General features: G+C 39.4%; 1 protein-coding gene and 1 long non-coding RNA gene across 3 annotated transcripts in view; one reads left to right on the top strand and one right to left on the bottom strand.

Moving 5' to 3' along the window:
* The first annotated feature begins 6702 nt into the window (after positions 1-6702).
* Positions 6703-8085, top strand: LOC139434353 (uncharacterized). Of its 2 annotated transcripts, XR_011643708.1 has the most exons (4): positions 6703-6768; positions 7260-7329; positions 7458-7556; positions 7993-8085. It is a non-coding gene; the product is annotated as an uncharacterized lncRNA (long non-coding RNA). The 2 variants fall into 2 exon arrangements; XR_011643707.1 differs by lacking the exon at positions 6703-6768 and having other exon boundaries at positions 7007-7329.
* A 2072-nt stretch (positions 8086-10157) lies between these two features.
* LOC139434229 (bMERB domain-containing protein 1) overlaps positions 10158-12734 on the bottom strand; it is a 10326-nt gene continuing 7749 nt past the window's right edge. The window contains 2 exon segments of the mRNA XM_071203910.1: positions 10158-10902; positions 11733-11803. Coding sequence (XP_071060011.1) covers positions 10793-10902; positions 11733-11803 — 181 coding nt within the window. The 3' untranslated portion in view covers positions 10158-10792.

Genomic DNA, 12734 nt, shown 5'->3' with positions numbered 1-12734 from the left:
GCTTTTTTCACCGAGGACCACATACAGAAAAATATACGAAGGGCTGTGCCGCTCACTAAAGACCTCATAAATTCAAGTACAACATCTGAGTACTTCTACTTTGACTAAAGTACAAGGTCTGAGTACTTCTACTTTGACTAAAGTACAAGGTCTGAGTACTTCTACTTTCACTAAAGTACAAGATCTGAGTAGCCTACTTCTACTTTTACTCAAGTACAACATCTGAGTACTTCCACTTTTACTCAAGCACAACATCTGAGTACTTCTACTTTTACTCAAGTACAACATCTGAGTACTTCTACTTTTACTCAAGTACAACATCTGAGTACTTCTACTTTGACTAAAGTACAAGGTCTGAGTACTTCTACTTTGACTAAAGTACAAGGTCTGAGTACTTCTACTTTCACTAAAGTACAAGATCTGAGTAGCCTACTTCTACTTTTACTCAAGTACAACATCTGAGTACTTCTACTTTTACTCAAGTACAACATCTGAGTACTTCTACTTTTACTCAAGTACAACATCTGAGTACTTCTACTTTTACTCAAGTACAACATCTGAGTAGCCTACTTCTACTTTTACTCAAGTACAACATCTGAGTACTTCTACTTTACTCAAGTACAACATCTGACTACTTCTACTTTTACTCAAGTACAACATTTGAGTACTTCTACTTTTACTCAAGTACAACATCTGACTACTTCTACTTCTACTCAAGTACAACATCTGAGTACTTCTACTTTTACTCAAGTACAAGGTCTGAGTACTTCTACGTTCACTAAAGTACAAGATCTGAGTAGCCTACTTCTACTTTTACTCAAGTACAACATCTGAGTACTTCCACTTTTACTCAAGTACAACATCTGAGTACTTCTACTTTTACTCAAGTACAACATCTGAGTACTTCTACTTTTACTCAAGTACAACATCTGAGTACTTCTACTTTGACTAAAGTACAAGGTCTGAGTACTTCTACTTCTACTAAAGTACAAGGTCTGAGTACTTCTACTTTCACTAAAGTACAAGATCTGAGTAGCCTACTTCTACTTTTACTCAAGTACAACATCTGAGTACTTCCACTTTTACTCAAGCACAACATCTGAGTACTTCTACTTTTACTCAAGTACAACATCTGAGTACTTCTACTTTTACTCAAGTACAACATCTGAGTACTTCTACTTTGACTAAAGTACAAGGTCTGAGTACTTCTACTTTGACTAAAGTACAAGGTCTGAGTACTTCTACTTTCACTAAAGTACAAGATCTGAGTACTTCTACTTTTACTCAAGTACAACATCTGAGTACTTCTACTTTTACTCAAGTACAACATATGAGTACTTCTACTTTTACTCAAGTACAACATCTGAGTACTTCTACTTTTACTCAAGTACAACATCTGAGTACTACTTCTACTTTTACTCAAGTACAACATCTGAGTACTTCTACTTTTACTCAAGTACAACATCTGAGTACTTCTACTTTTACTCAAGTACAACATCTGACTACTTCTACTTCTACTCAAGTACAACATCTGAGTACTTCTACTTTTACTCAAGTACAAGGTCTGAGTACTTCTACGTTCACTAAAGTACAAGATCTGAGTAGCCTACTTCTACTTTTACTCAAGTACAACATCTGAGTACTTCTACTTTTACTCAAGTACAACATCTGAGTACTTCTACTTTTACTCAAGTACAACATCTGAGTACTTCTACTTTTACTCAAGTACAACATCTGAGTACTTCTACTTTGACTAAAGTACAAGGTCTGAGTACTTCTACTTTTACTCAAGTACAACATCTGAGTACTTCTACTTTTACTCAAGTACAACATCTGAGTACTTCTACTTTTACTCAAGTACAACATCTGAGTACTTCTACTTTTACTCAAGTACAACATCTGAGTACTTCTACTTTTACTCAAGTACAACATCTGAGTACTTCTACTTTTACTCAAGTACAACATCTGAGTACTTCTACTTTTACTCAAGTACAACATCTGAGTAGTACTTCTACTTTTACTCAATACAATCTGAGTACTTCTACTTTTACTCAAGTACAACATCTGAGTACTTCTACTTTTACTCAAGTACAACATCTGAGTACTTCTACTTTTACTCAAGTACAACATCTGAGTACTTCTACTTTTACTCAAGTACAACATTTGAGTACTTCTACTTTTACTCAAGTACAACATCTGACTACTTCTACTTCTACTCAAGTACAACATCTGAGTACTTCTACTTTTACTCAAGTACAAGGTCTGAGTACTTCTACGTTCACTAAAGTACAAGATCTGAGTAGCCTACTTCTACTTTTACTCAACTACAAGATCTGAGTACTTCTACTTTTACTCAAGTACAACATCTGAGTACTTCTACTTTTACTCAAGTACAACATCTGAGTACTTCTACTTTTACTCAAGTACAACATCTGACTACTTCTACTTTTACTCAAGTACAACATCTGAGTACTTCTACTTTTACTCAAGTACAACATCTGACTACTTCTACTTTTACTCAAGTACAACATCTGAGTACTTCCACCTCTGGCTACATCATAGTTTGGCAATAAAGTCCCAGGCTCTTGCAACATACATTATATTTAAGACAAGAAATTGAACAAAAATGATGTTATATAAATTATTATTTTATATATATATAATGAAGTTAACCTTTTTAATGTCCAATTATGTTCATGTAAAATTGAATACGGTATTGCTTTTGGGTTGCTGTTAACTTCTAGTACATTTCTAGTTGCAGAGCTTTCAACTAATCACATGGTTTGACTTATTCTTAATAGCTGTTTCCAAAATCTCAACTTTAACAACTTTTTAAAACATCCATAAAGTGCTCAGAACAATGGAAGCGTGGACAGACTTTGTGTCGTGAGGCTCTCGGCCACTTGGGGGCACTGTTTCACATTTACAAAGATTCAAAGACTTTATCTGATCAGCACAATGGCGACAGCGTAGTTGTTGGCAATGAAAGCTTTTAAGTTTCAAGCTACTCCAACAACGCAACATACAATATATCTAAGATAAAAAAAAAAAAAAGGGAATGGGATAAATAGTGCAAAAGAGATAATAAGGGAAGTTCAGGACCTTCAAGTCTCTGGGATGGTGAATTAATTAATACCAAAAGGGTTAGCACAAAATCAATAGTGTCCTCTGTAACCTGCCAGTACCCTGTTGCTATGGATTATGTAGGTTTAAAAAAAAATGTATAAACATTAATAGTTTGAATTGGCATTTCAAGAATTGTAAGCCACTTGGTGATTGTTTTCAATGATTTTATCTAACTTTTAATTTTGTTACATTAAAACATTCATTTTAAGGGTGATTTGGAAACACCTGCCCTGAGTCTCCAGATGTAAAATAGCCTCTTGACACTTCACCCCAAATTGCTCCTGTGGGGAACAGTATTGAGCGTATGAAAGTCGCTTTGGGTAAAAGCGTCTAACAAGTGTCATGTAATGTAATGTCCATTCTCATGTTCGGTCACACGACAGACTATAAAGGGTTTTTGGTTTCAAAAATAGCGTCTGACTTAAAAAGCATCAAACTGTTAAGGTATGGCAAACATTGCAAGACATTTAGCAGACAGTATTTGACATTACAGGCAGAAAAATAGGCTAATGTTTAAAATAAGGATCAAATCTTTATGGTAAATGGTCTGGTCTGTCTTCGCGTCGAAAGGAGGCCAGTTGAGGTGGCAACTGGCACCTAGTTAGGATGCCACCTGGGCGCCTCCCTAGGGAGGTGTTCCAGGCACGTCCAGCTGGGAAGAGACCAAGGGGTAGACCTAGGACCAGGTGGAGGGATTATATCTCTTCGCTGGCCTGGGAGCGCCTTGGGACCCCCAGTCAGAGCTGGTTGATGAGGGAAAGGAACGTTTGGGGCTCTCTGCTGGAACTGCTGCCCCCGAGACCCGACCACGGATAAGCGGGAGAAGATGGATGGATGGATGGTCTGTACTTATATCTTTATCAGGTCTTTACGACCCCTCAAAGCTCTTTACATACTACCAGTCATTCAACAACTCACACCTCATTCATGTAGAGCAGTACAACTTGCTCGGAAGCTCACACACACACACACACACACACACACACACACACACACACACACACACACACACACACACACACACACACACACACCCACACACACACACACACACACACACACACACACACACACACACACACACACACACACACACACACACACACACACACACACACACACACACACCCACCCACACACACACACACACACACACACACACACACACACACACACACACACACACACACACACACACACACACAGTTGGCCATCGGGAGCACCTCAGGGTTCAGTATCTTGCCCAAGGACACATCGACATGTTGACTGCACGGGCTGGGATCGAACCAGCAACCTTCTGACTGAAAGACACTCCCTCTCAGCCACAGTGTGAAACGCATCAGAGGTTAAACCAAGGGTGGCATCTTTCTGCATTCCTTCCCAGCACTTTTCACCTTCTCATGGTATTTTTACTTTCCCTCCTCCCCCCTTTATGTCAACCTTTTGTAACTCTGCTTTTGACATGAACTCCCACAAAGACCTTTATTTACTGTCCCTGGAGAACACATACTGAGGGCTTCTTAGCATGTACCGCGGCATACGTACAGCTCCAGGGTTATGAAACGCTTTCAGGAGAGGCCGTAAAAAGAACAAAGTCTTTAATTGGCGAAGCTCGATATCGCCTTTCCAGGGACTGTTAACCGTCTGAGATAAAAAGAACAAGCAGCGTCTTCACAAGCGTCCAATTAGAGAGGGTTGGCAGAAACGTGTCTGCAGCCATTCACAGCGTGTCGCTCCCTGATTAGTCTCCTCAAACTGCAAATTAAATACAGAGCGCTTCAGTCTCTTTATCTGCAGCCAGCTGTGGCCTTTATCCTCGGCCACGAGGAGGAAACGCCACACATTACTGCAGGAGAAGAAGAAGAGAGCTGGAGGAAGTACTCAGATTTAAAGAGACACTATTCTGCTTTTTGGGGCCCCTGTAGTGGGAGAGGTTTTTAGTAGGGCTGTCAAACGATTACAATTTTTAATCAGATTAATCACAGTTTAAAAATTAATTAATCAGATTAATCACCATTCGAACTATGTCCAAAATATGCCATTTATTTATGTATATTGTTGGGAATGGAAAGATAAATGAAAGAAGGCGGATATATCCATTTAACATACGGTATCTATGTATCTCTGCGTGTCAAAATGAAAGACAGCTCTCACACCTATCAATCATCAAACCGTGGGGTCTTAATTCATTACGTGTTGATTTCTATCAACGGGGGAGTACTTCAGGAAAGTCGACAGAGGGGGGGGGGGGCTAGTGGAGTACTTCGTGACCACAGAGTGTGAACGTTGTGATCAGCTGTTTTAGCGCAGTTCTCTAGTGAAGGGGGGAGTCTCCCTCCGCAGCCGGTTGGCGTAGTTTTGGCACAGTTCCGTTGTACAGACCGACGTTAACAGCAGCCCTGTCTGTGCACACGGAGACCGACTCTGTCGTCCGGTGATCTAACCGCCTTCTGGAAAAGCTTCACAAGTACGTCGGTACGCAAATGCGCTTTGTGACACAAGTGACGGTACGCATTTCAGATTACGCACATAACCTGCGTACCAGTTATGTGCACCCCTGTACTACAGCAAGAGTATTCTCCGTCGGGACTTCCTGCAACAACACCACGCCGTTATCAAAGATGTTCTATTGAGAAGACGATCACTACGTGACAAAAGTTTTCAAAACCGTGGCTACTGAAATCAATCTGACTAACTGCTGTCTGTGCAATTTACTCCGCGAGTTGGCGGACTTTATTTTGCTTACTTTAACATCATGTCTCACGGTGGGGCTAAGCCATTTCTTGGTATGGGTGTAGCCTACCCCAGCCATACCCTGGCGCTGCCGCTGGTGGCACGTATGGGGCGGGCCAGAGCCATTTAATAGAAGAGTTACGACATCTCCGTTCACTCCAATGGACCACTTTTTTACAGCAATGGCGGATCGTGGAGCCTCCCAATCGTTCCCCGGAAGTTAGCGCCAAGGCTGGCAGAGCTGTGGAGTTGCAGCATAATAGACCGTTCTTGACGGACTTTTAAAGGTAAGAAGAAGTTTAAAGATTTATATTGCGGATATTATCAGTACATCTGATTCTAATGAACATGTGTATTAAAGGATGTCAGTGGATTATCCCTAAATTAGTAGAATTAGGGAACGTTTACAGATAACAGATTAAGCTAGCATACCGAAGCAAGTTAGCAACACACGTTGAACAGCCTTTCAATTGTAAATTCCGTTCTCTTAATGTCATTTCGTCCAACATGTTGAATTAGAGAAGAGGGGCTTCTAAACGGGATTGTATGCGGGGGTGGAGGGAGTTAAATATTAGATAAATATAACTTTGGTGCGTGTAAGAGTGAGTGTTTTTAGCAGAGCCATATTGTGTCCTTGTGATTCTGTTGATTATTACCTGTCTGTATAATGTTGGCTCAGCTGATTCGGATTGATGGCAAAGGGAGAGGGACTTAAGTGAGAGTGAAAACACAAGGTACGTTTAATACTACTGTGTTATATAAGTAAGCAAACTAAACATGTATTCTATCACTGTATTATATAAGTAATCTTGTTAGTAACCTACTGTATGGCAGGTGGAGGAGGCAGTGATGTTACAGGTGGAGGAGCAAAACTGCAAGACTGCAAACTCACAAGACAGAGAAATCAAGGTGTGTTCTCCAGAGAAGAGGTTGATTTCACTTCAATTTTTTTATTTCATATTTAAAAAAAAAACTTGAGAACTGTAACCAAGACAACTGTAACATGAGTAGAGAGCCACCAAGGTTTTTCAAGTCCCTCTCTTACTCCATTTTGCCAACCCAAACTTCCAGGTACATGACGGGACACCTTGCTTGTTTTTGTTGTTTGCGCTCCTCTGGCTGGGTGCTGGCAGGGGGGGGCAGTGATGTTACGGGTGGAGGGGCAGTGATGTTAGCTGGGTGCTGGCAGGTGGAAGAGCAATGTTTAGTCCAAATATTTCCATTGCAACGGCTAATGGAAATGATTGCAGCTGTGGATCTGTTTGGGGGTTGCTGGATGTGGTAGCTTGGCTGCTGTTGTTCCTTTTCACCTTTTTGGATTGGCTCTTGCTTCCAAAATGGCCATCTTTTAATTTGATTTTTTTTCTGTCATTTCTGATTTGTTTGGCCTCAATTCTCAGCCTCAGCCGTATGAATCTTCTAATGATTTGTGTCTCCTCATCCCTTCTTCCCTCAATCTTTGAGACTAATGTAAGTAGAAGACATGGCACTGTACATTTTCGAACATTTTAAATATTATACCACTTAAAAATAACAAATATTACTTTTGTTACTAAGAGTTCATACTTATTATACCTGTGTCACCTTTCACACTATAGCTGTGATCATGAGCGATGGGCTTTGTAGATACAGGTCCCGGGGTGAATCGTGGTGCAGGGACCCTTCTCTTTTTGACCACAGGGCGATGCACGGAGATGGTGGGTATAGCCTCTGCTCTCAGCCTAGTCTTGCCCTTTTTTGTCTTGACAAACTGGTCTGCATCAAAATGTGCCTGCGGACGCGGAGTGACTTGAGGTTACTTCACACACAGAACAACTCAGTTTTGTCTGCTCACATACATATTCCATAGTGGTTGAATACACAGTATTAGGAAACACTTTATACTTACTGGACATGTTATACTCATTATATACTGTATATAAAACATGACCAAGAATGTGAGACAACTTTATAGAAATTCATATCACATCTGTTACTGATGCCATTTGTCATACTTTGTTAAACTCACAAATAATAAAGTTCCATAACTTCAGTTGGGAACAGAGACCACACCTTGTCTCCCCAAGGCATTTCCCATCCAATAGGTGTGCTGTGTGTATAACCCTTTCTCCTGTCTGTTACTCCCTCTCTCAGCACAAGAACCAGAGGGGGATTCAATGGAGCCTGAATACCTGCACTGAGACCCTCACCCTGCACCCTGAGTCTCAACTCTGTGTTTTTCAAGCCTTTCCCTGTTTTTTTGTATTAAACAAAACATTAAGCTTTCCCAATGGTGTGGTTTTCGTTTTGTGAAAAAGTGCAAATGCAGTGTTTGTATATAAATCACATATTTTGTTGCTGTTGGTCGTGAAATTGCTCCTGCTGACTTGAGCCAGCCATTTTTTCCTCCGCTCTGTGTCAGTGGGGAAGCCGTACATTCATACTCCTTTCTCTGAGCGATTTGAGCATCCCCAGGCAGCACAGCAAACCATGGTGGCGACTAGGAGGCAGCACAGCAAACCAGGACAACACGGAGGAAAAGGCACCGACAAACTGCATGATATGCTATTCAATGTTTATTGAATTCCATGTATTTGCAATGGATGTTCCTAAAACAACACATTTAACATCATCATCATGCTGCTGCTGCTGCTAGTCCTTTGATAGTCACCTGTCGGTCTCCTGTCCTTTCTGAAAGCCATAAAGACGACATTAGTCATTTAGATAACTCGTGTCCTCAGTTACCAGGGGATTACTGAAACTACCATGAATTTAAGAAAATGGTAGAAATGAATCCAATCTGAATTTTAAAGTATTACTTTAGATCGCCTCCCTCTAAATGTATCAATAAACATTAGAAAGTGATGCTCCTGACTACCATACAAGTTTAAGAAGATAATATTGGTTTGAAAGAATTCAAAGCTATAAATAAACAGCAACAGGCTCTTTAACCAAGGCACTGTTAGCCACATGTAAACTAGTTGTTCCCACTAATCCTAATATTATCACTTAATATTAGCAAATTCTATTTTATTTTTTAAAACATATTGATGTAAATACATACACATATTGATTTGTTGTATAAATATTGCAAATCAAAAACTTTATTCACTAATAATTACCAAAAATCGTAGTTCTATCTCCTGTTATCAATGCATTCACATTGCCCGCCATGAACTTCCGGGGAACGATCCCTCGTCTACATGAACCACGTGACGATAACCGTTTTTGGACTTCCGGTGTCGTAACTCTTCTATTAAATAGCTCTGGGGCGGGCCATTCTGCACATGCGTTAAATGCGTTAAATATTTTAACGCAATTAATTCAAAAAATTAATTACCGCCGTTAACGCGATAATTTTGACAGCACTACTTTTCATGCATGAAAATTGTCAAAATTCGGCTTCATTCCCGAATGTCCTAAAACGCCTCCATTGGACTCCTTTCTTAAACATAACATCACTATGGAACAATCACGCTCCTATTGGCTAGCACTCCAACATATTGTACGTGATAGGCTAAGGGGCGGGACATCTCTAAGCGGTTGACCAATCACAACAGAGCCGGCCAGCTAACCAATAAGAGCAGACTGGGCTCTGGTTTCAGACAACACTTTCACAAGGGTGAAAAGAGGTGCTGCAGCACAGGCAGTATGAGAAAAAGACTTGAGTATTATTCAGACACAACAATATATGTTTTTGCTGCATCTCCCCTGTGAGTCATCTGTGGCTGCAGTGTGCTTTGTTGTGTGTGTGTGTGTGTGTGTGTGTGTGTGTGTGTGTGTGTGTGTGTGTGTGTGTGTGTGTGTGTGTGTGTGAGGTGATGGTAGGCAGCTGAGGTAAGTTATGTGGAACTGAAACCATCTGGTTTTCTCCTCACCACAATGAACAATCATAACATCCCACTACACGCACGCACACACACACACACACACACACACACACACACACACACACACACACACACACACACACACACACACACACACACACACACACACACACACACACACACACACACACACACACACACACACACACACACACACACACACACACACACACACACACACACACACACAGGATGCTGGTCGATATGTACGTCCTGGTTTCCACCTGCTTCTATAGAATAGACGATATCTGCACAGCAGCTGCATTTACAACATCCACAAGTAAGAATATTAACACGTGATATGGGAAATAGACAATTAACATAAAGTCAAATCACTATAGAAACATGTTCAAGACGGTAGTTTCAGACAAAAAATCTGTGTACCCTAAAAATGGAGCAGCAATAAAAGTCTTTATTGAAGCAGCATTGCAAAGATTTACATCAAAATAATACAAATATAAAGTTATTTTGATGAAAACGTATTTTAAGAAAGCAGACTGTAAGGCATTATACTTAACGGCTACACGTGAAGCAGGCAATCAAGACTTTGGTTTGAATGATGGTCTGTTCCCTTTTTGTCAACATCTGATGAAAGTAAATCAGCGGCTTTCCTTTCCTAATAAAAGGATCTTCTTACATCACCTCAATATACTGCATTTCTCCTCCGATGTTCCTCCTAATTGAACTATTTCCTGGACCAACAGTTACCTGGATGATGAAATGATGACAGCATCAGTCTTAATAATACCCATAATCCTCTGCTACGGTACTACAGCAGGTGTAGTTCCTACCCTTATGCACATCTTAATATATCACAATGAGCAGCCATAATAATATCTGATTACTTTAATTAGACAGAAAGCCAGACATCTTCCGCTCTGCAATATATAAACGCAGTATTTCACAGAATCACATAAAATACTATAAATATACAACTTTCATTACATGTATACAAGCATATGAATCTTTACGGCAGACATACAGCGTATACATGTAAACACTAGGGAGGCTCAAATGTCCGCACGCACGCACGCACACACGCACACACGCACACACACACAGTGTTACATGATGGAGCAGGTGAAGCCGCAGCAGTCCTTCAGCAGAGTTTTATTGAAAAATGGCAGCGATGTCTGCTGCGATTTGGACGCCACCTTCTGATCTGGCAAAACACCTGAGAGTGAAGGAGAAGGGAAGTCAAGTCTTTGATCAGACACACCGTACTGTGTTTCTCTACCTTTACATTTAAAGTTATATTATGTACTAATACTTCTCCAGACTGAAAGGTGCCCTTATTCTGAAAAACCAACAGATAATGTGCTCTTATTCTGAAAAACAAACTGATAAAGAACCTTTATTCTGAAAAACAAACTGGTAATGTGCCTTTATTCTGAAAAACAAACTGGTAATATGCCTTTATTCTGAAAAACAAACTGGTAATATGCCTTTATTCTGAAAAGCAAACTGGTAATGTGCTCTTATTCTGAAAAACAAACTGATAATGTGCCTTTATTCTGAAAAACAAACTGGTAATGTGCTCTTATTCTGAAAAACAAACTGATAATGTGCTCTTATTCTGAAAAACAAACTGATAATGTGCTCTTATTCTGAAAAAAAATGATAATGTGCTCTTATTCTGAAAAACAAACTGTAATGTGCTCTTATTCTGAAAAACAAACTGATAATGTCTTAACAAACTGATAATGTACTTTTATTCTGAAAAACAAACTGATAATGTGCTCTTATTCTAAAAAACAAACTGATAATGTGCTCTTATTCTGAAAGACAAACTGATAATGTGCTCTTATTCTGAAAAATAAACTGATAATGTGCTCTTATTCTGAAAAACAAACTGGTAATGTGCTCTTATTCTGAAAAACAAACTGATAATGTGCTCTTATTCTGAAAAAATGAACTTTTTTAGTAGTGAGTTTACACTGACAGCCTCGTGAACGAATGACAACTTTATTACAGACTCAGGGTCCACATCATGGCTGGACTCACCTTTTGAAGCCAATGTCTTGGGAAATTTGGAGTGTAGGAAGGCTGCCATTTCTCTGTCCTCTTCCCTTTCCCTGTGGAGGAGAATATGCCCTTGTTTTTTATTTGCCAAGTATGTGGTTCTAATATTTTCTTAATCATGGTAAATGTCACTCGGTTGCATTTTGTGAGAAACCGAGGAGATGGGCACGACCCACAAATCCTCAGGAAAGGATTTTAATCTACTGTGAGAGGAGTGAACCCACAGCACACCATCTCTACCCAGTTTGTTTTTCACAAACACGTCAATAATGCAGGATTCCGCAGTCTGAGTCCAATCAAATGTCACTCAAAACTGCTTATCAGTGAAGGCAGCTAACAATAGCACCACAACAACAAATCTGAGCGACGGTGGACCTGTTGTTAGCATTTAGTGTGAATGTGATACAACGATAAAATAATAACTTTGTAAAGGGCCAAATAATAATAGTATTAATTGTTTTTTAATAGTTATTGAATATTGGAACTTTTTTACTAAGTATAGACATAGTTGTCCAGTATAGAAATACAATACTGCATTGAATTGGCATCATTAGGTCAGACAATTTGGAAGCTATTGAATAAAATCCCAACTTTTCAATAATTAAACTGCTTAATTTTAATTTGAATAACTATATAAAATAGAAAAATACACTATATCCCATAAAAAACAAGTGTGTCCTATGTTGTATTCACAATGCTGCCTTCAACTGGAGTTGAAGGGTCACATAACCTGGAGCTATTGAATAAAATACAAACGTTAAACTATTGAAAATGCTACAGTATTAACAGAAAATAGATAAAACACACTAAAATCCTTTAAAAAAATAAATGTGTCTTACTTGGTTAGTAACATATGACAATTCTGCATTGAGTTAGAGTCGAAAGCTCACATGACATAGAAGCTATTAAAATCAATCCTAGTTTTCAATAATAAAAATCCTACATTTGTACAACAATGTTCATAAAAAGTAAAAAAAGCGGTAA

The sequence above is a fragment of the Pseudochaenichthys georgianus genome, chromosome 8, assembly GCF_902827115.2.
Source record: "Pseudochaenichthys georgianus chromosome 8, fPseGeo1.2, whole genome shotgun sequence".
In the NCBI taxonomy this organism is placed as follows: domain Eukaryota; kingdom Metazoa; phylum Chordata; class Actinopteri; order Perciformes; family Channichthyidae; genus Pseudochaenichthys; species Pseudochaenichthys georgianus.
This window is presented reverse-complemented; position numbering and strand designations above follow the sequence as displayed.